This window comes from Podarcis tiliguerta (genome assembly GCF_965153285.1).
Source record: "Podarcis tiliguerta genome assembly, chromosome: 2".
Taxonomy (NCBI): Eukaryota; Metazoa; Chordata; class Lepidosauria; order Squamata; family Lacertidae; genus Podarcis; species Podarcis tiliguerta.
The window spans coordinates 69,881,509-69,908,445 of record NC_139535.1 but is presented as its reverse complement, the minus strand read 5'-3'; the positions used below and the strand labels follow the sequence as shown (position 1 = coordinate 69,908,445).

Here is a 26,937-nt window from a genome sequence, read left to right as displayed (position 1 = left end):
CAATCACAGCAAACTCCTAGCATAAATCAGCCACCACACTCAGATCTGTTGAGAAATACCATGCAAATTCTAATAGGATTTTATCAATGAGTAGGAAATTTCCTTTTATGTACCTACTTACTGATGTAATTAACATATACATCACTTTTCAGGAAAAACGTTTCCCAAAGTGTTTAACACATAATAAATTGTGATGTGTACTCTCTTGCCTTTTTCTTTAGTATCCAAGTCCGATGGAGAAGCATGTCACGGCTGTAAAAACAGTAGAAGAAAAAACAGGTAAGTTGGACACTTCACTGTTGCTTAGAAGGCTCCAGAAAGTTTTCAGTAATTTACAGGTACGTGAGAGCAGTAACTAAGGTTACCCAGAGGTTTGGAGTGAAATGTCATCAGTATGTTGTGACCCACCCTTGGCTCTGCCTTGGAGCTAAATGGAGGGGGAAAGCACACTGAAACTAAATCTAGCTAGAAGGGGTGGTTTTGGCTAGGGGTTCTTCCAGCTGGGGGATAGGCGCACAAGCTTATTCTGTGTGATTTGCACTCTTGATGCAGCTTGGAGGTGCTGCTTTATCTTTTCTGAATGGAAATTATTCCTTGTCTAGAACTCACCTCACACATTGCTTGAGGCAGCTGGCACAAATCATGCCCTGACTTAAAGGGCCTCCGGTTTAGACAGATGATGCTGAGCCAGTAGGGTTCTCTTTCTGCCTTCTAGTCCTCTATGCTTGTGCTGCTAAGGTTGTGAGGTAAAGGGAGATAGGAGGAAAGGTCTCCCTTGCCTACCCCAGAATACCTTCATCTTCTTTGCCTGCCTGGAGTAGGTTTGCCTAAATAGAAAAGATTTTAGCAGGCACTGAAAAGAATACAGTGAAATGGCCTGCCTAATGGTGAGGGAGTTTGAGTGTAAAAGCTGCCACACTAAAACACCAATTCCAACAAGTTCAGAATAAATGTTATGGGGCAGCTGTAAAAATGCCACTTCTAGAGATTGAAGTGGTTTTGTGGCATGCATGGGGTGAGCCGATCCATTGATATATAGATGTGGGTGATTATTGAGAGATAATTTTTAAGCTGCCCTTGGACCACTTCACTCCAATTTGGCAGTAGTTACTGAATTGCTTGCATCTTAATTTGGGAGCTGTGGATCAGGTGATCTCGCATTGAACCTCCTGAATTGCTCCCCACACCCAACCCTTACCCATTACTAAACTTGCAGTCAGAATCCATAAATATTCATCCCTGTTTCTGAGATTCAGCCTCTGTGGCTCAGAGCACTTTGGAGACAGCAATTTGCGGACCATCTCCCTGGCTCTTGTTCTTTCTGTGCATTGCCCTCATGCCTCAACTGGCTCTTGAAGACAAATTGCCCAGTTGCCCACCATTAGGAAGCTGTTGCAGACCGAGTTTATTGCAGCCAGGCTGCTTTTTCTGTTCTCCCAGAAGAACCCTCTTCTCAGCCAAGTCTCTCATACTGAGATGGCAGAAGAACAGAAAGTAGGAGCAGCCGGGGTGGAGGAAAGGAATTAGTGTTGTTCCCCCTCCCCAATGCAGATGCTGCAAAAGGACTACATAAAAGGTGATTTCTGCTGCAAGAAGCTGAAGCTGAGGCAGGCAGGGCTCTCAGCACAAATCTCCCCTATCCCATTTTTCACACCATTCACTTCAGTCTTTTGAGAGGTCTGAGGTGGGGAGTTTAGTTATTCTCCCCCACCACTGAAAAAAAAAAGAGGCTCAAATTCTGGATTTTCCATTGCATATTATATATAATAATAGTTTTAGCCATCCCTTTCTCTTGGGAAATACCAGTTTATGACCCCTTGTAAATGTGTCACATTGGGAAAGACAAATATACTGCCAGCGTGGTTATTTAAAGCCTACTGCAAAATGCTGCCTCCCAGGAACAAAACCAGGGGAAGAAAAAAACACAGATAAACTTTGTGCGGGAGAGATTTGTCTCTTCCTGAGAACTCCTTTTCCACCGGGCTGTGTGCCTAGTCAGATCATCAATTAACATCATCCTGAGGCTTCTGGACTTGATTGGGATCATTAAATATTAACATGCAAAGTGAGTTTGGAAGCCAGTCACGTTCTTATTGTAGCTCAATAACTATAATTTGTGAAGGGTTTTAGAGGCGGTGGGGCTTTTCTTTCTTTCTTTGGTAGGGAGCTTTGTTCTTGTCACTGGCCCAACTCATTATAAAAATAAATTCTAATTGTCTGAGAGAATTGCTTTAGGCCTCAAACATTGACAATGGTGGGTGGAGAGGTATTTTGTACTCTTAGGATGTATTTCAGAATGCAGAGTGAGCAGAACAAGCCATTTTTGATCTGAAGTGCTGACCCAGGAAGATATTTGAAGCTTGTAGCTAGCCACACGAGAGCCTCGAAAATTAACTCCCCAACTGCTACCAGCTAAATTGTAGAGCAATTCCATTGCAGTTCTAGCCAAATCTGTGAGGCTCGGATTTGGAATTGTGTGATGCTTTGTCATTGCCAGCATAGATGCCAATAAAATGTTTGAACCACACCATCTGTCCCCTGCCCAGTAGGGTTTTTTGTATGTGTTGAGGTGGGCAAACATACTATAGTTTTTGGACTAAGCATATAACCCTTTAAACGTTTTCATCATGGTCCATCTGGCAACTGGGCTGGAATCCTTTGGCAGCTGAGAAGAAGGGACATTGAATCCCTCTACCACATTCAGGCTTCCTTGCCTTCCTCCTTGCATCTGTAGTGCAAGCATTTGGTTTTGTTTTCTTACTATATAAAAAAAAATCTCTATTTTCCAAAATAGCACTAAGTTGGTTTGTTCTTTTATGCTCAGATTTGTCTACAGGAATCATATACCGGAGGAGGATTGCAACATGCCAGAATGTAATTCCACACTTCTTAAGACAGGTAATTAATGCCAGTCAAGGTTGATGCATGCTGGTTTTTAAGGATATAGGGGGAACGGTGCAGGTTTGCAGCCACAAAGAATGAACTGTCCGCTTGAACTAGGAAGGTTCTAAGTATCCTGGGTGGACCACGTGATTATAGGCAACAGCAGCTCATGTGGGCGAGGCGAGGAGGGTGTGGGGAAGTGGCCTTGTCCTGGGTGGAAGCACTGTGCTCGGATGGGGATGGGATGGAAGTCAGAGAGGCTTCTGCAGGGCTTCTGCCACCAACACTCAGAGAACCCTTGACCTTGCTGCTACCAATTTGCCCCATCCTTGTACTTACAAGCACAGCAATGTTGCCCAGAGGATGCTGTTGCTCCACTCGCCCATATGAGCAACTACTGAGGATGGGACTTTGTTTGAAATCCTGTATCCTTCCCTTAGTTCCTAAAAGAGCATTTTCCAAAAACAACTCTTATCTGCCATTTTGGGAGCTTGAAAAGGAAATCAAAACAATGTCCTTATAATCTAGGACTCTGAAAAAATAAACATAACAGGATAGTGATTTCTTCTGTTTAAACTTCCTGTGTCCTAAAGTTGAAGCTTGGCAACTCTTTGGATTTACATTCTGCTATGTATCACCTTCCATTTTGTGTACTGTTTACTTGCAATCTTTATTCTGTCTGTCAAAACTCAAATGATTTCTCTCTGTCACATTTCTGTTTGCCTTTTTTTTCCATGCCTCGTCCAGATGGGGAAACATAAAAATTCCAGGTACCAAACAGAATGTAAAATGAACCAAATGTTTTGGCTGTTTATGTCGTGAGTGCAACAGTCGACAAATGTCTTCTGTTAGAATCCATTACTTTAAGCAGGACATGTAGGCAACTAAAATGTCACATAAATTAAGCTGATGCTTAAGATGCAGCAGTTGGCAAAATCTAACTAGGCACCGAGCCGTGAGAACAAGTCCCTAAATGTTTGCATGGTTTCATCACTAACAGCTAAAAGTTTTTAATTTCTGTATTAGCGTCAAGAGATAAATGTTATGGGTGGCTTCAGTCCTTAATCGTTTTATTGTGTGAGGATGGAAACAAATGCTAAGTATAAACAAATTCCTCATTCTTTTTTCAAGCACCTTGACGTTATATAAACATGTAATCATTATGTCTAACAGATCAGTGTCCTGAAAGTGCCCGAAGTCTACCTAGAAGAAGAATCTTGGCTTAATAATCAGGATAGAATTATGTCTATGAAGACTCGGTGCCTCACATGGACACAGTATGCTACTCTAAAGGAAGAGTCAGTCTTCAGGGAAAGTTCGGAGAATCCAAACTGGTAAGGTGTAACTTATTTATATGCACATTGTTGTAAATGGCCTTCTAGTTAATTTATATTCTGTTTACCAGGCAACACCAGGAGGATCTGACGGTTGCGGTTTAGATAATGTAGGCAGCCACATTGTAGCAAGTAGCCTTCAAGCCAGAATTTCACAGCTGATACCGAAATTAGGTCTGCACAACTTGTGACCCACCAAGTCAAGTGCAGGCTGGCGGCTGGGCATGCATAACCGAAGGCTTACTGAACTTCTTCCGGTGGCCTGCCTTAGACTTCCAATACAGGCTCTTTCTGTGTATTAGCTGAGCCATGAAAATACATGGCTCCTGTGCTATGTCAGAAGTTGTACAGGCAAAACTTGCATAGGCCAAACATAGGGGAAAATATAAAAGCATAGTTTGTTTTGGAAAAAATAGGTCTGAGGCCTTACTTTACACAATGAGATGTGAAAGCCCAGGAAAACCCCAGAAAAATCGGGGGACTGCCCCCCCGCATTTTTCCACTTCCCCCCAGGCCTTCACACCTTTATATTCACCCTGTGCCTGCCTGCTAGATCACTCTACCCATATTGGGAGTAGGTTGGACCAATTAAAGTCCAGAAAGTTAAAGGGCTGTTTAGTAGAGGCAGCTGAGACAATGAATGAAAAGTACTTAGTGACAGTGGTGAAGTTAAGGAGGAGGGATTGGTTTGGCATGTTTGCTTTCCTCTGCTTTTTCTCATGGTGCCAGTTTTAAATATATATAGAATATATATATTCTAATTTTCAGGTAGAGATCTGTTCTGCAAATGCAAATCTGTTCTGCAAATGCTGGCTGGATGTTTTAGGGCAACTGAACTATATTTATTGAATTTGTTCTGGTAAAAAGCAACAAATGTAATGAACCCTCAGTAAGAATAGAAATGGCACCCGTGAATAATTGGGCTGTAATAAGAAGAAATATGTGATGGAGTGTAAAATGATACTGAATGACACGATCCACTGCAAATTCTTCTACTGGCTCACTGCAATAATGCCTCAAAAATAAAACAACAACAACCCGGGAAGTAAAAATAAAACTAAACAATCTCCCCAAGTTAATAAAAAGGATCAATAAAAAAATATTGCAATTGGAAGTGTGAAGACATATGGGACGTATTTTGGATAACTGTTCTTATGTGTACTCAGTTTTATTTTAGGAATCTCTTCAACAGCTTATTTAAATCTAAAGCAAGTCTTAGTCACGTCTGCTCATTTATTCCTGTATACATATAACTAGGGCCCCTTTCATCAATGCACACCCTCAAAAAGTGAACTTCACCCTTCTACTCCAGGCCAGCTTCTACACAAACACTCTCACATACGCTCTATCTTCCATCCATGCAAGCAGGAAGCTTCATCTGGGTTCAAAGATGCAAAAACCCTCAAGGAGTGTGCATAGCAGGGCCACCTAGGGGGTGTAGTTCTGGGGAGAGGAGATGTGGCCTGGGGAGAGTCCCATGGGCCAGGTAGAGATGTCTGGGGGACCACAGTTGACCACTTGGACTGAGGTTCCCCATCCCTGTTCTAACCAGTGGGTTGGGGCCCATTGCTTGGGGTGACATTTGGCTTGGAAGACATGCAGTTGGCTTCACCTGTGTGCTTGGAATATGACAGGAAGGCATTTCCAACAATGCTCATGAGATGAACGATTGAAGGCCATTTCTGGCCATTAGAGAGGCCTTTAGGGCAGCTTCTCACTAGATAGTGGTGTAAGCCTTGCAGGGAAAAGTATATGAGTTTTGCCCCAGGTGAACTTGTTTTGAATTCTAAGCTACCCTTTCCCATTGACATCCTAGTATTTTTGCCTGGAAATTTATACTAACTCCTTAATAAAGTATATAAACAATAAGCTATTTGGTTATGAAAGAGTGCAAAATTCCTTTTTTAACCTGCCAACAAATATGTAACCGCTTTATGAGCTCAGATTTTATGCAAAAAAGAAAAGGAATAAGGTAGTGTAATACTAGTCATTCAAAATGATACCAGGAATGGTTCTGAAATTTTCATTTCACTTTTAGGAAGAACGACTTACGTTCTGAGTACGGTCAGGAAAGTGGTCTTTGTGAATTTTATAAACAGAGTTTGTGCCTCATCAATCAAGTGGACTATCTAAGCATACTCCTAGGATCTGATCCGGAAGATGGAATCTGAAGGACTGGACAGATCCAATGGGACAATGGGCAAAATATATAGGAGACTGAAGTCTAGTGTTAACATAATGCTTGTACACGTTGGAAAAAACCAACTCTGGTATCAAACAGTAACTGCTCCGGTATACATGACTTAAAGCTTTGCTCTCTCATCCCTGGAGACCGGAAGAAGCAAAACACGCTCCTTTTATTCAAAATCCCTTGTAGATTTTCTCTTTATAGGGAGTCTCACAATGCGTTTCATCTAGCTCGCTTCCTTCTTGTTGATAACTTTGCATCAGCCCATGTGATTTTAACACACAGCATTTGATGAGCATGTTGGATTATCTGTTACCATACTTTATATATGTTTTTATAGTTTTAATTCATTTTTAGTCATATCACATTGGGGTTCCTGTACACAACTTACAGGTGGCTGTAAGTGGCATACAAATTATTGAAATAAGTAATAAAAATATAACCGGGGGTTGCGCCCTAAGTAGAGATGGGAAGACCTGGAAAAAAAGCAGAAAAATTGGGGGGGGGGGGACTAGGTTTTTCCCCGAAGCCGTTTTTTTCCAGAAAAAAATGAAAAAAAAAAGTTTGATATAGTTTGAATATTCCGCACACTACCCCCTCCCCCAATTTTTTCTGAAAAAAATGGCTTTGGGAAAAACAGGAAAAAAACCCTTGTATTACCCCCCTCCCATTTTTCCATTCTGCCCCCCCCCGGCTTTCCAGCACCCACAGGAGCTCCCTGCCGGCTGACACCAGGAAGGTGCTTTCACTGTACGCTTTCTGGCAACTGCTCAAAACATTTTTGTTAGGGCCAGCCCATCTGAACACGTAGAAGCTGCATGCGATTTACTTCCTTGTAACCACTGCTGACTTTAATCATCTTTTGAATACTCTTAAATACCTGCTTTTAACTGTTTTATCAATCATTTTAATGTTCTGTTGTAAACTGTTTAGAAGCTCTCTTACCATCATGCTGTTTATAATATATAACAACAAATTCAATTTAAAACACACACACACACACACACTCCTTTTCCTTTCAAACAGTTTGAGCCTTAGCACAACATACTATTCAGTAACTGGATGTTGGTTCCTTCTGGGCCTGGCATGCAAAAAAATTTCCTTATGCTTTGCCCTGGCTGTCCTCAAGTAGAGATGGGAAGGCCTGGGAAAAAACTGAAAAAATTAGGGGGGGAAACAGTTTCCCCCCCCATTTTCCCCCAAAGCCATTTTTTAGAAGTCCATGAGAAAAATGACAAAGAGGAAGAGGCAGAATAAATGGAAAATGATAGCAGTAGTTCAGAAAATGAGATAGAATAAACTGCATGTATATGTTGTATCATCTGTTTTTTAATTTTTTAAGCACTATTTTTTGTTGGTTTTGAGGGAAAGGGGCATGGTTACCTGTTTTATTGCAAGCACAATACTTTTATATACACTGCGTTTCATGCAATTTGTAAAACTACTCCACACTGAACTTTTTTCAATTTTTCCAAAATTTCCATTTCCCCCAGGAAAAAACGGGGGGGGGGGGAGAGAACATTTCCCCCCTCCGCATGGCTTCAAAATTTCTGGAAATTTTACATCTCTAACCCTAAGTGATTCCATGAACCACCAAGTTGTATTGCAATGTGGAAATAAAAGCACCACTGACAAATTTGCCCTTTAATTTGTAAAAAGTATAAGGCGCCCATGCCCAGGTGCAGCAATATATCACTATTTCTCAGCATATGCTGCACTGACAGTATATATTCAGTGTAAACATCAAAGGGTTATTAATTAAGGTACTTAAGGTTGTGAAAGCTAGTGGCCAGCTGGGCTGAAGAGGAAACCTCTTCAATGTTACTGCAGAACACAAATGGCCAGGTGTATATTTCTCTTTTCAGCCTTTCCTGAAACATCTGGTTTATGTCATTATTGAAATGTGGTGTGAGTGGAGGGAGACAACAAATGCTCTTCTAGTTTCTTCCAAAATCTGGTGTTCCTATGCAACACAAGTGAAGCACATGAATTCACTGATGATATTCAATGGGTAATATTATTATCAATGGGGCAGAGCAGGAAAATGTTGCAGTGTATTCTCGTCTCCTTACAGAAGTGCTTCTGTCCTGGGTACTTACCTCTTTAATAAGGCTCAATATTTGGCCTTAAAACCTATTAAAATATAAAATAATATATGATAGGATATAACCAAATCTACTGTATCTTTTTGGAAAGTTGCTTATTTGGTTGCTATGCATCTTAAAATATCGTAACCAAATATTGCATAGTTTTTCCTAAGCTCAAGGAGCAGGTTTTTGTCTGTACTGGGATAAAATTGAGCTCCTTTTTCAATCAAGATAGCAGTCTGAACCTTTCATTGATTTTAACCAGTGATTCCAAAACTGCACCCATTTATTATTTCTTAGAATTCCTAAGCAATGCTGGGTACGAGGCTGCTATCTGTATCCTTGCACAAACATGAGAAAATAACAATGGTACAGCAAAAGTTACAAGCCTATAATATATATTGGTAGCCTTAATACTTACTACTGAATTGAAAAACAGCTTTTTAGAAACTTAGATCTTATCAACAGTTCTGGCAGCTAGGGTTACTTGGTGGTGATGGATTTGATGAAGGGTTCTGGGGTGGAAACACCCATGCATTTAGAAAGAATAAATTTGTGACAATTTCCAGTTCCTGTTATGTTGTTTTAATGCATGTTTGCCTGGTGTCTAAGGTTATTTTGTTAATTGTATATCAATCAATGTTGCACTGTCTTATACATTTTTTGGGGCGGGGGGAGTTTTTACAGTGTGAATTTTGCTCCCCCTCTATTCTTCTCACTCATCCTGTTTTTTTAAAAAATACTCTGTCAAAAGTGATGCCAGAATATATGAAAGGCAGTCCTTGAAATTACAGCAGCAGCACTTGTTCCCTTTGAAATTACAGCTTGCTGAAGCTTTGTTCTATATCATTAAATTTGACTGAACCTTGCCCCTAATCTGCATTGCACAAAGGAATGTGTTTTTCTCAGTAGTCATAGAAAAACAGAATGTGGAAAGTCAAACTTGGTGTGCTCTCTGCTACTAAAGCTCTCCATATACCTGTTTATGAAACTGGAAATATCCGTAGTAGGAAGATCAGACAATTTGGTCTTTGGATCTTGTTGGCAAGAAGAGTTTCTAGACCTTCTAGAAATCTCAGGTGGGAAATCTGGTTTGAAAAGGCCAACTTGAGAAACAATTTGAATGTTGTAGATCCATGACTATAGAAGATTGGCTTATTTGTTAGGCTGATATAACAATGAGTTGTTTATTATTATTATTGAGAACCAAACTTTGGTTCACTGCCACTGGGTATTGGACACTGGTATTTGGACAAGTCTGATTTATCTCCAGATTTTGTAATTTGTGAAGCATGCCATCTCAGCAGATGTTAAATGCTCAGTTATAGCCAGCACTGTGCACTACAGTTCTACAGATGTACAAATTGTGATATATTGGAAGCAGAATCCAGCTTCCTAAGATTAATAGCCTTTTTTTAAAAAAAAGAAAATTGCTAGTCATTATGATTGTGAAGATATGCTTTAGTTTGTGCGGAGTTCTTGACAAAATCCCCAAAGCTATAGGGGAATGTGGTGGGGAATGTGTGGTCTTCCAGGTGTTTTGGACTCCAATTCCCATCATTCCTGTGTTCACTGTGGCTGATGGAAGTTAGAGTCCAACAGCATCTGGAGGGCTACAGGTTTGCAACACCTGCTATAGGGGTTGCTAAGATTTCCAGGGAGCTGAGGTTCAGTGCCTTGCCTATTCGCATCACTAAAAGAAGCAAAATACAGTGGTACCTCGGTTTACGAACTTAATCTGTTCCAGAAGTCCGTTCTTAAACTGAAACCATTCTTAAACCGAGGCGCCCTTTCCCTAATGAGGCTTCCCGTCACCGGTGCCCTTCCACCGTTCTGCTTCCGTTCTTAGACCGAGGTAAAGTTCGCAAACCGGGACACTTACTTCCAGTTTTGCGGAGTTTATAAACTAAATAGTTCGTAAACAGGGCTGTTCTTAAACTGAGGTACCACTGTAAATGATAGAAAATAGTGGTGTGTGCTGAAGGACACATTTTGCAGGAGAAACAATGCAGACTTTCATAATTATGCAGGTGCAGAATTTGGATTCTTCTTCTTTTTTAGCACAAGTATACAGTGAGCAGTGAGCATGATTCTGTCTGTAGATGTGCTTTGCTGGATGAGAAACCTATTTCTCCAGTGACTGTGCATAAAATTGCACTGTTTCCTTCATCACATTTTCATGAAGGCACCCACTATTTCCTGTTCGTCTGACTGAACCTTTCCTTCAAGTCTCATGCACTGCACACCTTGAAATGCCATTTGCCACCATAAAAATTATAATAGGCAAGAAAAGTTCTGTAATTTTCTAACGGTTGAGCATTTCCCCAAATGCCAGTCTTGTCCATCTCTTTTTCTTTAGAGTTCTCATACTGCTAGGTTGATTCTTCTTATGAAATTATCTTTCTTCGAATGAGTAACAGTATGTCAAATAGTCTGGTCACATGAACAGTGCAATATGGGGGAAACAATCTGTGGGACAGAAAGTGGAAACTTGCTTGAGCAGATGCCTCCCCCCACTGACCCCCACCCCAGTTCTGCAGATGAAGCCAGTGAGAAGCTTCAGTTATCAGAGCAGTTTCATGATATGAAAAGAAGATGGACTCCTAGTGACAGAAGAGACGGGGGTTTGTTCAGAACCCCCACTGAATACTTTATCAAGAACTTCTCAATTGATAAAGTTTCAAAACTTTCCTTTTTCCTTTAAAGGCGTCCATGGTAAGAAATCTTATCTGAACTAAAACATCAAGACTTTAATTAAAGGATCTTTAGTATAAAACTCCAATCACAAAAACAATTAAGCCAAATTTGCTATACTTTTAACTAGTCAATAATTCAGTAGTTGGATCTCGCTAATAGACTTCTCTCTGCCACTGTGTTGTTGTAATGATGGCGCATCACCCAGCTCTGCGTTGCAAGGATCAATCGGAGATCAATATTTTCTGTGAGCTTTTCGTGTCTTTCAGAGGCTGTGAAAAAAAGAAATGGCAACATTGGGCTTCTTCTCACAATTACTTTATCAGGTTTAATAACCCCCCAAATGCCATTCGCCTTTTGTTGCCGCCTCTCTTAGGAAAAACCTCGCCCACTAGTTGCTTGCATTGATGGGATATTATTGGTTATTTCTACAGCACATTGCGTATGCAAAGAGCTTTCTTCTAATGCAACTATGTGAGTTTGGATCTTTAATGCTTCCACTTATAGGGATGCTGGGTCTTTGAACCGTTTCAGATGCAGTAGGGAATAAGGATCAAGCTATTTAAGCATAGAAAGGGCTGTTATCTGTCAGGGATGTTGTAGTTGCCTCCGCTATTGCAGATTGGGGTGATACTCAACTCACCTGTGAGCTCAAGTATTTCTGCTTGCACAACGGGACTCCCCCCCCCCCCCACGACTTGCCCTATTCCCTCCCCAAATTGGGGAGAACCTTTAGAACAGATTTAGGGGGCACACAGATTGAGAAGAGGAGGAGAATGTTCCATTTTGCAGGGGGAAATCCTTGTGCTGATGGGACAAGAGTCTTAGTGCTGTGCTGGATTCCACCTCCTGCACTGACCAGATGGTTGGGCTAGGTTACTTCCAGGGTCCCTTCTAATGCTGTGATTCTTATTTCATGATGTACAGCATCTCTTTCCTAGGTCATAGGATGTCTTCCTGTCTTTAAAACAGTCCAACTACTCCCCTTATTGGAACAAGGGGGAATGGGACCAATGTGTTGCATGTGATGATATCTTTTCATTTATATACTTCTGTACTGCACTCTAGATGAGCCTGGCCTGGAATGATTCAGAAACTTCACAAGGATGGAGACAGTTTGATTACCAGTGTTTGGTTACAGGAAACATAACATCAGTACTTTATGAGCTCCGGCGGCTGCGAGTTTGTCTTTCCACAATCAGATTTAGTAGCAGCAATTTACTGCAATTGTATGCATACTGGAAAATCAGTGGTGACATGCAAGAAGACTTGTTCTGTTCTGGCCCTGAGATTTTGAAACAAGCACCCACTGTCTCTCTCTCTGTGTGTGAGTGTTCAAATATGGTGTTTATTCCTTTTACAGGGTGAAATTTTATTAGAGAACCACAGTACCTATTGGGAGGGAAAGAAAATGTTTAATTGCATTTCTGTTTTGTAGGACAGAGTTCATTCAGAATGGCAAAGTATCAATAAGAGGGTCAGGTCTCCTGAACTGTTTCCTGGAAGTTTTTGCACGAACCTTTTTAAATCAAGGAGTGAAAAGGGTAAGCTCTTTAATTTTATTTTTTGGGGGGAAGTTTTTTCTATGTTATTGATACCTTATGCGTCACCCTTAGTGAATGCCCATTATGACTTTTTTCCCAACTCCTTGCTCAGTAATTTCAGTTGATGGTGTTTGGCAGCTTCCTGTTGAAAATAACTCCCATTATGTATTAATTTAGATTCATAGCCTACATCTACTTCTGGGCTCCTGTCTGTGTTCCATTTCTTTGTAATTTCATTCAGATGGGGATGTGGCAAATGTGTGAAACACAGGTGCTGAACTAAGTGAGAATGTTTATGAGCTAAACGAGGATGGTTCAGCTTTTCATGCCAAGTGGGCCACAAGAGTACTTCAACATGGAGCCGTGCTTCTAATTTTGGGGCCAATCACAGCTGTAATTTTTACAGTATTCCCTGGTCTCTGCTACTCAAAGACATGAAAAATCACATCCAAATCCAGCTGCATGTAGTTGCTAAATACTACTAGAACATGGGTAGGCAAACTATGACCCGGGGGCCGGATCTGGCCCAATCGCCTTCTAAATCCGGCCCACGGGTGGTCCGGGAATTAGCGTGTTTTTACATGCATAGAATGTGTCCTTTTATTTAAAATGCATCTCTGGGTTATTTGTGGGTCCTACCTAGTGTATTTACATAAGTAGAATGTGTGCTTTTATTTGAAAGGCATCTCTGGGTTATTTGTGGGGCATAGGAATTTGTTCATTTCCCCCCCAAAATATAGTCCAGCCCCCCACAAGGTCTGAGGGACAGTGGACCGGCCCCCTGCTGAAAAAGTTTGCTGACCCCTGTACTAGAATGTCTACTCCAGGGTAGTAAGGTTTATAAGTGCTGTATCTCCATGACTTTATCCAACCTGCAATCTGCATCAGCCACGTGGTGTGAAAGTTTTAAATAACAAGGTTATTGGGGAACAATAATAACAATGTTATTGGGGAAAATGGTTCCCAAATATAGCTGACATGAATGAAGGGCACTATAGCTGTTTCTTATTCCTAGAGTGTCATTACATGGACATGGAATTCAGGAGCATTTGGGCAGAGAAGGATTCTCAGGGGACTGAACTATGCAAATATGTTAAAGTGAAAAAACAACAAAAACCTCTTTCCTCTTTCTTTCTCTTGTGTATTCCCCAACCTTACTTCTCCATAATCTTGTAGATTTCATTCAGCCATGTGGTAGCTGATAAGATAGTTTATATGAATAATTTAAAAAATCTTGGCACAATTATTCTGAGAAAAGCAAACAATTGATTTCTGGCACCTTTTTGGCGTTCTCCGGATAAATGTCAGAACTTTTTAAGATTGTGCAGATAGAACTGCATCACATCATGAGAGGAAGTGATGGATGCCACATGAGCTCTTCTTTCTATACCTTTTCTAAATAAAGAGAATCATTGATTTTTTTAAAACCCCTCTAGTCTGCAGGCATTCAGACTTCTGCTGTTTATTCTGCCAGATAAACCTGGAAGCTCATTTTGTCTGAATGGATGCTTGACATTTTTGTTGTAGTTATAGGTGGCTCAAATCTTCTTACAGCTGTAAGTATTTTCTGTTGCTGTTCTTTGGGAGAAAGCTTTGCTTTTTGACCTTTCCATTATGTCTATACACGGCACAAGCAAGGCAAGGAATTCATGAGCAACCCACAGTTTAGGAAGAAATAGATGGATGCACTGTACTTACGAGGGACATGCTTTAGATTTTGAAACAGTCACCTGATGCACCTCAATAGGGAGAATTACCTGTATTGTTATAGAGGTTGGAAAACATGTACTGTAACATTTAAACGGTGCTATAAGTATATATTTATTTGTCACGAATGGATATACTCTTCAAATCAGGTAGTGTTGCCACTTAATTTAGACCCATTCGCCAGATTTGCACATAGCTCCCTGGCTTATTTTGCCAAAGTGTGAACGGTTTGAAAATCCAAACCAGCCCAGTAACCTTGGTTTTGTTCCTGGCAAACCACCTTGTGAAGCCATGACTTATTGGATTATGAGCCACAGTTTGTTTCAGCTGATTTGGAGCTAAGTCTGAACCCAGTAGCCTTGCTTAACCATGGTTTATTTGGCTACCTGACCTCAGATGCTTGCCCAAACTACAGAAGCATGAAACAAGGGCAGTTAGAAAACAAGCCCAGCCTTGGAGAAACAAGCTGTAGCTTATTTACTTCTCTATGAGGCAACTCACGTTTTCTGAAACAATCCGTGGTTAAAACAAACCCTGGTTCAGCCACTGTTTCTAAAAACTCACTGTTTCTAAAACACATAGTTAGGATTCATTATCATGTGACTCATTTAGAGGATCCCCTGACTACTTTGGCCTTCCCTGGCAAGTATGACCATACTTGCTAGGGATTATTAGGAAAGGCATTGAAAATAAAGCTGCCAGAGTTGTAGTTCTCTTATCCAGATCTATGGATCTGGTACGTTTGGAATAGTGTGTGTACAATTCTGGCCATTCCCAGAAAGAATATAACAGAGCTGGAGAAAGTCTTGAAAAGGTCAACCGAAATGACTGAGGGGTCAGAGCACCTTCCCCACAAGGCAAAGCTAAAGCGTTTGGGCCTCTCTTTTTTGTTTAGACTATGGAGTGGGGGGGGGCATAATAGAGGCTCATAAAATTTATGTGTGGTGTGGGTAATAGAGAGAAGCTTGTCTCCATTTCATAATAGCTAGAACTTGAGATCGCCCAAGTTGAAATTGATTTGGAGTAGATTTAGGACAGACCAATGAATAAATAATTTATGGGATGTGCTGCAACGAGATGTGATGGCCACGAACTAAGCTGGGTTTAAAAGAGGATTAGTCGAGCGCATGGTAGATTGGTGTGTCGGTGGTTATTAGTCATGAGAGCTATAGAAGACCTTCGCATTCAGCGGCGGTGTGCCACTGAATACCAGATGCTAAGAAACAGCAATAGAAAGCTCTGATGGAGGGAGGGAATTGGACAGCTCAGGAGGCATCTTGGAGGTGGTGGCAGGGAGGGAACACATGTAATATAAATTTCGGGCTGCAGGTTGCCCACCTCTGCTTTGGCATCTGAGCCAGGAAGTATTTGAGGGGAGTGAATCTTGTGTGTGTGTTTGTTCTGTGACTTGTCAATCAGAAAAGCTTTTAGTGACATGAATAAATATCCAAGAGAAGTATAAAAAGATTGGGTTTTTTTATTATCAAATTGGTCAAAAACATAAGATGGAAATGGAGTACAGTTGGAGCCACAATGTCACTAATGGCTTTTGTAATAGATGACCTATAATTGAATATACAGCAAGGAAAATTTGAGATTGTGAGGAGAAGGGATATATAAATATTAGAATTTAAATGACCATGACGGGGTGATCTGCTTTACTCTTTAAGATCAAACTGATAAGTATAATAAGTTTTTTTTTTGGGGGGGGGGGACTATATTTGAAAAACTGCAAGATTTTTTTTGAATATGACTCAATGAGTTTCAACAAGTCAAGATTATATGGCAGAATACCTTGAGTTATTTCAGGAAAAATCCTTAGATAATTAGGGAATATTTTCAGATAAATTATTATAATTTTTACTTGAACACGTATACTAGAGAAACGTTTTAAAATGTTGTCTAGATTGTACATTACATCTATGTAATGGTGAGAATTGTAAGATCAGTTTAACTACTTGACCTATTACGTCTTTTAACATATGCTAAAGAGAGTGTACTTTTTGGAGACATGTTGAGAGTAACCCTGTGCATGTTTATGAAGAATCCCACTTTCTTTAATGGGACCTGCTCCCATGTGTCAATTGTCATAGGACTACAGCCTGTACCAATTTGCCAGGCAGCGAGTCCCATTTAACTCAATGAGATCCACTTTTAAGCCAGCTAACTTAGGATCATGTTGTTGTTAGGCCTTCGTGTACCAGCTAACAGGGAACCAATGAATATCTGTGCAAAAAATATCTGTGAGAAAGGAGTGTAAAAAAAAAGACCACACATGGACACCCTTTGTTAGATTTTGTGATGATAACCAATCATTTTATGTCAAATACTGTTTTAATATGTATTGTGTATAATTCAATATGTAATGAATTCAGTGGCTATGTCCAGGAGGCAGAGGGTAGTGGAGTTCCGCTGCCACGGAAGTCCAAACTGCGCCTACTGAAAGTGCAGACTGTTGCAGAGGTACTGCCTGTTGTTTTCCTGCCAGAGGTAGGAAGTGTAAGTCCTTGAAACAAGCCATTTCAAAGGCAAAGCATTGCAAGGCAACAATTTGTTTGATCCTAAGCTTGTCCATTTGCTGCAGAGAGCCATGGTGGAGTGCTTGCCTGGAGCTGGTGCAGCAAAAAATAAGAAACACCCACCCATCCATTGTTTTCTGCCCTGACCAGCAGAGATTTGGATACAGTGCTTGGTTCTACCTCTCTAAGCAACCTTGGGGCAGCATTAGGATTGCCCTGCCCATTAGCAGATATTCAGTTGCACTGAAATAAGTGGGAACCTTATGTAACTGACTGTGTCTGAATAGAACACCTAACTATGCTGTGAAGTTAGTAATCTGATGAGTTTTTGAATTAAAAGAAGAAAAAGTTTAAAAAGTAAAGAAAAGGGCTTTTAAGCCACATTTCAAAAGATGGTTTTAAAAAAATTAACATAATTTATATCATTTTAATAGGTAGGAATAGGTTCCTTTACGTTTCAAGTGCATCATGTTGTAAGGTTAACATTCTGAAGCTTGATCTCATATGTCAAAATTTAAGCACAAGAGCTTTAGTTTAAAGGAATATATTGATCAGACTTTGATTGAGCCTCGTCTAATCGAAAAGAACAGTGGTGCTTACTAATAGCTGTCATTTAATGTTTCGTCTTCATTTCATAAATCTCCCTTCTCTGCTTCCTTAAGCCCCTCTGTCAAACAATTTCCCTTAAAACTGCTGTGCTAAGAGGAGAAATGAAAAAGCAACTGTCACAGTCTGAACATAATTGATTCAATAAATAACATTTTTAAATTCTCAAGGCAGACCTCGGGGTTTTCACTTATGTCAATTAACTACTTAGTAAATGGTGGTAAACTTAATTTGGACAGATGGGCTGTGCTAGCCCATTCTCACTTCCTCTGGAAATGAAAGAGAAAGAGAAAGCATTTTCCCTGATTTTTTTCTTTTAAGTAATGTTTGGCTTGAATTTGGAAAGCATCACTTTGAAAACCTTTGCATTACTTGATGATAAAACAAACTGAATGTTGGTCTCTTCAGGTTATTGCTGTTTGGAAGTGATTCATATTTGTCATGATATTGCACTATGAGACAGGAAACCTGCTGTGTCTTTTTTTGAGGGGGGCATTCTTTACTATGTGGGTAGAAACTTCCCTTTTGCTAAAAGGGAACAGAGAGATCCTGTGGCTGCAGAGCTTTCGCTCATGGTCATTGTTCAACGCTTGCCAAGGTGTGTGATGGCAGCTGCAAAACAAGTAACATGTAGTTAATTACCACAACCAATCTGCCAGGTTGTGGTTTGCATATTGCCGGCATACTTCCCATAGTTGTAACAGACTTAGTCCTGGGTTGAAATAATATTCTGCACTATGTAGATGTGCAGGTAAAGAGGAGATTCCCCATCTATACAACCACAAATGACAACAAGGCAAAATGATGCTCCAGCTCTAGTTTCACTGTACTTAAAATTGCATGTATGAGTTGTGAGTAGGCACACAAATCTGGAGTGTCCAAAAGTGTGACCCGATGATCACCAGAACCTAGAATCCCCATTTCTATATGCAAGGCATGGACTCCACTGCTGAGCTATTGCTGTCCTCAACCATGTGATGCATTCTCCTTCCTTCCTTTGGATCCATTGATGTGAGCTTCAGTGCACCATTGCACTGCTCTGTCATCAGGTTGCCAGTATCTTTGAGTTAAGGAGGACAAAACAGTAGGGAATGAAATGGAGGACAAACTACCCCTGGAGAGGTTACCTGTCACTGAAGCAGAAATCCAAAGTCATATTGAGGCTTCCCCTAGACAAAGCTCCAGGATGGGTTATGTTGCCCCACCCCAATCTTTTGTATGGACCCAGAATGGTGGGCACCAATCTTGGCGTCGCAGTAAAGATTGATATATTTTCTTAGTCATATTGGTTTTGATCTGCTTAGATGATCTCTGAACAGAGAGATTCAATTTGTAAAGCTATTGTGTGCTGGTAAAATGTTCAGACGGTTCAAAATTACTGTCTGTGTTCTTTTTACAGGGTGTTACGATAATGGAGAAACTTCTACAAGAACAGTTTGGGAGCCCCTTTTTGTAATGAGGAAATGTGAGTATGTTTATACTGTTTCTTTTATAAGAATGTTATAATCAAATTCAGTAGTTTTCATAAAAGTAACCCCCCCCCTTTTATATTTTTCATGGAGGACAATATATGTATTCTTCAAGTAGTTCTAGAAACGAGAGCAAATGGCTATTGATTGGTTTGTTATAAATGTTCTCCTAAGACACACTTTTTTGTACCTTACAGGAGGAGAAATCTCCATGTGTCTAAAGTAGAACCACAGCAATATGTCCTCATTACCAGGCCTGCTTCTTGCTGAAGTTAACTTTATGGGTTAGATTAACGAATAAGGAAAGACTGAGTTGAAGGAAGACAATTGCCTACAAACTAAGCAGCACATGTGGAATGGCACAACTTAAAATCTGTAAACCTGTGTGATCATGGCGAACGAAAGTATGGTTTGGAAAAATACATCACTGTGTAGTTTCACTTTAATCTCCCATAGACTAATCATCAAAAAGGTTCCCACCCACCCCCTCAAAAAAACCCACACACATTGGCACTATGGAAAGACTATCAGCCAAAAGAAACAAGATTTTACTCTTGTTTTAATACATGGTCCATTGTTCGGGGCAGAGAATCTATTCCACAGCAGTGCAACTGAAAAGGAGGCATTTTATTAACAGGTACTGTGAATCTGTATCTCATGAAGGCTCTACATGAACTGCAAGATTATTTTAGTTTCAAAATTCTTGTATTATGCAAATACCATTCTTTAAAACCTCCAAAATGCTATTAATGCATCTCCAGTTTGCCAGTGTATCCCTCCAAAATGTGAACTGTTGTCAAACCTTGCTAGTTTTTCAAGCCTACAAAAGCTTCTCAGAATCTTTATTAACTTAATGCTGAATTCAGTGGTAACCCTCTTTAAAAAGATGGAAAACTTGTTTAGTCTTTCAGTGCTTGTAACTAGGTAATTGACATCTAATTAAGTGGTAAGTTGACATAAGGGCTCAGGTTTTCGTTTCTTTCTTGAACATTTTTGGTAATGTTTTTTAAAAAAATGTGTGTGTACACCATTCTATCTTCAGATATGAAATGTTACTTGAATGCCCTTTTCTGAAATAAAGGAGAACTAACGCTAGATTTGCAAATTACTAATAATTAACAATAATAATTGTGTGCCACAATGCTAATAAGAAGTACTTAAATGTCTGCATATATAAAAATTTTCCTTTTTATTTGCACAAAATGTTGTCAGCGTTCTACATTAGGTGAAGTGCTGGGAGGACAATTAATAACCGCAATCTGGTAACTCCTCTTCACCGGATAGACATTGTAAACATAATATGGTCTGCTGGGTGATGCTTAGGTACACATTCAGTGTTAGAAATATTTAAGTCTTGGTTAAATAAAATATGTTCTGGAGCAGTAGGGAGGATTATGTTGTTTTGACATAAAACCATGTCCTTTTCAACCTTGTCACCTGCAGTTTTATGGCTGAGATTGCTGGAGCAGTCTGGATTAAATTTAGATTTACCCGGCACAGCAGTTATGTCAGGTCATTTTTAATTCATTTCCTTTAGCAATGAGCCAGCCTAACCAGTCATTTGAACAGCTATTTGACAGCTGGCTAATGGGACTGAAAAGTGTGCCAACTGCCCTGCTGGCTGCCTGCCTTTCTTGCTCCCTCTCGCTAAGCACGTTGAAAGCAAGAAGAGGAAAAATAGACACGTGTTTCCAAGCCTTCTCAGTGCTGAGAAGCAACTGAGCCCTTAAGAAGGAAGGATCCAAGGATCTGTGATTTAAGTGTTAAAATAGGAATGCAACAAACAGGGAAGCTGGGTGTGCATTTGAACTGAACTGGAAGCAGGGTTATGGTATGAGCATTGCCAGTGACAGTACCTCATAAAGTACTGCAAGCGCAGCACTTGGGCACTAAGCAAATCTGCTTTTGCCCTTTAAGTGCTCAGATGAGTCCGTAGCACTGTTGTGAAATAGCATCTGTTTTGTCTGGGAGTCCCCCCAGAATTCATCTGCACCAGCTACCTAGAACGTACTACCTGTTAACCTAATACCTGCTGACCGGTATAATTGCCTTGGCACCCTACTACTCTCGGGCCATTTGGAAGAGGACAGGATCTTGTGCAGTAGAAATCTTGCACTATTTAATGCAAGGGTTGTCAACCCGGTTCCTACCGCCCACTAGTGGGAGTTTCAGGATTCTAGGTGGGCAGTAGGGAGTTCTACGGCACAATCTGAATCCTCCTTCCATCGACCACTGGTGGGCGGTGAGGACATTTTACCATCAAGAAAGATGCATTAGTGGGTGGTAGGTATAAAAAGGGTGACTACCCCTGGTTTCATGAGTAACAGTCTTCCAGCTGGAGAGGTTTGAAATCCAAATAATGCTGTTGCAATCTTGTTTCATGGAGTGTGTATATAGTCTCTGCAACTATATTAAGGTCAGCCTTCTTGTTTTTTTTTAAAAAAAAAAATAAGGCAAGAGAGATAATTACTTTCTTGAATTTTTTATTATAGTCCTCCTTGAACACTATTGTATGTCAGGCTCATTAGATTCTTCCTCACATTATGTCTCTGACTTGCTAAGTTGTAGCTAACACCTGCTTTACATGTACTCATTGCATTCCAGGAAGCTAGAAATTTTCATTTTTATATACCATCAGGTCTTACAGAGTTTGGAGGAGCTCTTCTGCTTTTTTTCCAAGCAGTTCCCAGAGCCTCTCCTTTTCCCATGTGGAGATTAATCTCAGCGTTTAAAAAGGGAGCATCTTGTACTGTTGACGGATGGCACAAATACATTTGTATGTCAGGTGGTGCAAATATGGCGATGTATCAGAAAGCAGCTTTTCTAAGGCCCTCTCTAAACAGTACAATAATCTTAAAGTGCCCTCTGTGTGGCTGTGTCAGCCCCACTCACCTCACAGAGTGTTTGTTGTGGGGGAGGAAGGGAAAGGAGAATGTTAGCCGCTTTGAGACTCCTGAAGGGGAGTGAAAGGCGGGATATCAAATCCAAACTCTTCTTCTCTTCTTCTGTTGTGTGGAGCAGCGTACCATATGGACTCCTGACATCCTATTGGCAGTTGCAGGAGGATGTAGTGGAGGCACAGCAATGTGAAGGCATGGGAATTCTTCTTGCAATAGGTGTGACTTGCATGGCGAGGCACTGTGCGTCTCTGTGGAGACTGTAAATGTATAGATAGGTCTACCTCAAGTCACACTGCATGCACCACAAAACCTTTCGGCATGTATGTTCTCTAATAGCAAGGCCTACGCAATATCACAGATTGTTTCAGTTAACCACAGGCAAGGTTGTTGGGTGCCTTGTCAACTGCATGTTTGCTTGCAGATTACAGGGCCTGCTACTGGCTGCTGAATGCTTGGATATAGCCCTCAGCTTTGTAAACTACAAAACAGCATTGAAATGTAAGAATGCCTGAACACTATACTTGATGTCTAAAAGCAACCAACTTCATGAAGTGCCTTTGACATCTGTGTCTTGATAATGTGATCTAGAAAGAAATACAGACTCGTCCCCACCTCCAGATGTTAAACATAAAAAATGTTTTGAGAACTTAATTCTTAGCCCATAATCATTTGCAATATTTTTACATTAACAGCTATCTTTCATTTTCCCAGAACTTGCTTTGCGGTGTATATGTGTTGCGAATCAATTGTTAAGGGAATGGGTTAATGAAATTATAAATGATGTTTTTCCACCAATCAGAAAAGCATTTATCAGCAAAGTCCTCCCGATGTTATTGTATGGGGTTGAAATCTGGGGGTGGAATTTAAAAACACTACAACGGCTGGAGATTCTACAAAACTCTTTTGCACGGAAGATACTGGGTCTCCCCAAGGGCTCGGTTGCAGCACAGTTAAGAACAGAACTGGGCCTCCCCTCCATTGTTGCGAGAGCCCACATTAGAATTATTAGCTTTTATTGTAAATTAATCAATGCCCCAGGTCCCCTACTAGCCAGGCAAGCCTTTTTAACGTGTTCTCAAAGCAGTAAATGGTCCAAGGCCATGGTGACTATTACTGCACGCTACTCTCTCCCAAATCTTGACTCGCTGTCCTCTTGGGACAAACATAAAATCCGGGCCTGGATTCTTACAAGAGACGAGGCCATGGACCGGGCACAGTCCACCTCAGCTCGCCTCTCCATGTGGCTCCCTAAAGTGAAAGTGGTAAGATCACTTGCCAACTACTTGATAGACCTGACGGAGCCCAACTTGAGAAGAGCGTTTACTATGGCCCGCTTCCATTCTATACCCACGGCCTTCCTGCAGGGGATTTATTCTAAGACCCCTATTACCCAGCGTCTATGTCCATGCACAATGAATGAAGTAGAGGACTTCATACATTTCTTTTTCTACTGCCCTATTTATGAGCCAATAAGATCTAAGCTCCTCCTTTTGATCCCGTCCACCATTACATCTAAGGAAGATTGTTTGAAATCGCTTCTCGTGGACGCAAATCCCCAAATCTCACGTGGGGTGGCAATATTCATAGTGCAGGCTCTGAAACTCAGGGCTACTCTGACAGGGTAGCGTGCCCTAGACCTGGACCTGTTTTAATCTTTTTATTACTTTTAACTCAATATGCTGAGTCTGTTCTGGGGCCTTTTTGTGCTTTATATATACCCGCATACTAGTTTTTGGGCGCTGGCTATTATATCTTTGCATTATTGTCTTCGGGTAACTTAAATGTCACTACGCCAGCCAAAACACCTGAATTTTGCTGGGTTGCTTGTCTTTAGTTTGTCTTTTTTCTTTTTTGTATTGTCTTATTTTGCTATGGCAGTTTGCTAATGCAATAAAGGTTTTGTCTTGTCTTACATCCATTTCTGTAATAATTGTACAACTCATTAAAAAAGGGGTTCTGATCATTCATGATGTTTGCCCTTCAGATATTCTTATTGATATTCCATACACTCTGTTTCTCTCCTAAAACGTATAACGAAAACACACACACCAAACCAGGTTTCAAAATGAGTTCCTTAGAAATTATAGGCAAAACAGCATAAAGGATGAGTCCTGTGCAAAAAGCAGGAAGGGTGGAGAATAACAAAATGGCCACAAGGTTATTCTAACTTGTCAGGATTGTGAGTTGAATATATTAATGAGGAAAGAATGTCTTCCTCAAAAATTTCGCCGTTTTTCATTCAATGTCTTAATACTGCACACAAAATTGCTTTGATAAATATGCAGCAGAAAAGTCACGAGCTGACATCTGGGGCTGTCGTTCTCAAGGGTTTGGTAAAGTAATAAAATGGATTAGCTTTCTGTAAAAAAAAGAGAAAGATTTCCTGGTGAAACATCTCCCAAAATCAACCATTTTGAGGACAACTGATGCTTAGACACCCTGATAAGTTAGGATTTCAAAATCTGAGCGTCTGATTTGACATTGTAAAACGATTAGCTATGTGATCAACAGATTGATTCTACACATATAACCCCAAGACAGGTCTTGGTGAATTTCATAGTAAACACAGTTATGCATATATACCTGGGAGTAAGCCCCATTCAACTACTGGGGTTTACTTCTGTGTTAAGGTGTCTAGCACTGTAGTACTGTGGACTATTGTTCCAGGAAACGCAGCATGTTTTAACTTTTAGAGACAGGCAGACACCCCTCTACCTGTGGCATGTATGTAGAAATTCAAGGGACTGTAGAGGGAGGGACTGTGAGCAAGTTAGGCCACATGGAATCTAGCCATATTCTAGGACTTTAACTTGAGGCTGTAACTCCATCTGGGATTTATCGCTTGCCATTCTTGTGGGGCTTCACTGCATTGTATATGTGGTTCTGCCTTATAAGAACTTCAGTAATTGCAGTTGAGCATGACAAACATCACTGTTGCTAATAATGAATTCAAGTGGTGAGTGTCAACAGATGTGCAGCCAAAATAGGGCCTCTGACAAACAAGAGGGATGTTTCAGTATGCTTGGCCAGGCTGGTGTATGCAGAAGTACAAAAAAAAAAAAAAATATTTAAAAAGAAGTCCTTCCCTAGTAGTGGCCCAATAAGGACTGGGCATGCTTAGTAGCCACAGAATGTTGAGTGTGAAAAACATGCTAGAAGGAAGAATGAATTGACCTGCTTGATTGACCATTGCAGCTTATGGTATCCCTGGAGGAGGGGATGGTGGTTTGGCACCTTGAAAAGGAGCACTCCTGTTTGGGGATGAGAATACCTAGCGACATTTTGTGCTAGATTCCGTTGCTCTTTATTCAGATACATAAATTTGACTGATGTCTAACACATTTCAATGCAGTATGTCAGAACTAGCGATAGTCTGCTCCACTGAAATAAAGTATCTTTCACAGTCATATATTTCCTGGAAATGGTGAATAGAAATGCAGAATGACCTGTTCTGAAACTGTCACTTGTTTCATTTTCTAAGTGAAGTAGCAAATACAAAGCCTTCTGTTTATCACACAATTAGACTGTGTACCTTTTTGCAATAATTTAATCTGGCGGTTCTCTGTAACCCACATAAGCATTCATTCCAGCCCTCTTTTTCCTGCCCCCCGTTCCTTCCATGCACATGGTAGAAATATGCTGGTAACCACACATGTCTCTGATACACAAAATATGAGTATGCACAGCTGATGAACCCAGGCAGGGCGAAACAAGGTATTATTCCGGGAATCCTTGTCTTGAGTTCTTTTGTCTGATACCTGCATATAGCAACTATATTTTGAAAAGGCATATGTTAAGATCTTTCGTATTCTTCATCTGATACCTGCATACAGCAGTTGCACACAACAACTATACTTTGCAAAGGTAGATGTGGAACATTACAAAGAAAAGTTCATCTTTTGCAAGTACTGCTCCTTAAAGTTGTGTTTGACACCTGTATTCACAAAGACATACATGGAACACAAAAGCTTCTATTTGGACATTACGTATATAAAAACTGATCTATTTGTATTTCCTGTTTTATATGTTGGTCTTTAATTGTTTCTACTCAATTAGATAATGTGAAAAGAGTTATGTTTATATGATGTATAAATAATTTGTATAGTTAAACACAGCCTGTTACATTGTGGGTATATTTGTTAGTTGGATTTACGTAACTATAGGTTTGATAGCGATGGGTAACCACACATCACCCGTACAACATATGCCCCACCAAAGGGAAAGCAGTCCATCAGCATTGCAGGCGCTGTAGCCATTGTCCGGTCTGTTTCATTGTCTGCGGCTCCTTAGCAGGTCAGGGAGCTTTGTGGGCACTGCAATACTGGAAAGGGCATGAAGGAGCGTTCATATCAGCACACCTTCTCACCTTGCCATTCCACAACAAGAGGAGAGAGTCTTGACAATATCCCCTCTATCTGTTGGGAAGCCCCCTGGAGCATTAAGGGATCCTTCTGTAAGTTTCCTTGGGTTCACCATTTCAGTCGGTCCCCCATCTCTGTGGAGGTGATAGCTGCCATGAATCCAAATATCTCCAGCAAGTGGTCTGACCATGACAACAGGGTCTCAGAGACACTCATTTCCACCCCTCTCCACTTGGAGCAGAAAACAAGTCAAGGGCGTACAATGCACACCTAAGCTTGTATAGCCAGAAGTAAGCATGTTCAGTGGGGCTTACCACCAGGAAAACGTGCATTAGATTGTAGTCAATTCTTTCTCTCTCTTTTTCCAATGAACTCTTCTTTCAGGAAACAATATGTTCTTATGCAGCCGGTTTCTCAAAAGCAGTATACAGATCTTTTTGGCAGGGACCTTGATGTACGATCAGTTTTAGCTGTAGAGGTTAAGGCGGTAGCACACAGTTAAATTAGTGTGCAATGTTACAGAAGGAAATGACAGCCTGTCATGTAATGGAGCCAAATGAGAAAATGAGTGGATCCTGCCCATCATTGAAAATAGTAACTGAGCACTTTATGGACAAACAAGAAAAGAGGTGCATGTAAAAGAAT

At 40.6% G+C, this 26,937-nt stretch overlaps 1 protein-coding gene across 3 annotated transcripts in view; it reads left to right on the top strand.

Annotated features, from left to right (window-relative positions):
* Nucleotides 1-26,937, top strand: part of PRELID2 (PRELI domain containing 2) — a 57,248-nt gene that overhangs the window by 11,831 nt on the left and 18,480 nt on the right. The window contains exons 2-7 of one of the 3 annotated variants that reach the window (XM_083427112.1): nucleotides 222-279; nucleotides 2,825-2,898; nucleotides 4,057-4,217; nucleotides 12,625-12,730; nucleotides 18,962-19,027; nucleotides 19,229-19,453. In XM_083427112.1, the coding sequence (XP_083283238.1) occupies nucleotides 222-279; nucleotides 2,825-2,898; nucleotides 4,057-4,217; nucleotides 12,625-12,730; nucleotides 18,962-19,018 (456 nt within the window). In that variant the 3' untranslated portion in view covers nucleotides 19,019-19,027; nucleotides 19,229-19,453. Of the gene's footprint in view, nucleotides 1-221; nucleotides 280-2,824; nucleotides 2,899-4,056; nucleotides 4,218-6,255; nucleotides 6,585-12,624; nucleotides 12,731-18,961; nucleotides 19,028-19,228; nucleotides 19,454-26,937 lie in introns of those variants that run through there. The other 2 variants (XM_083427113.1, XM_083427114.1) reach the window with 2 other exon arrangements.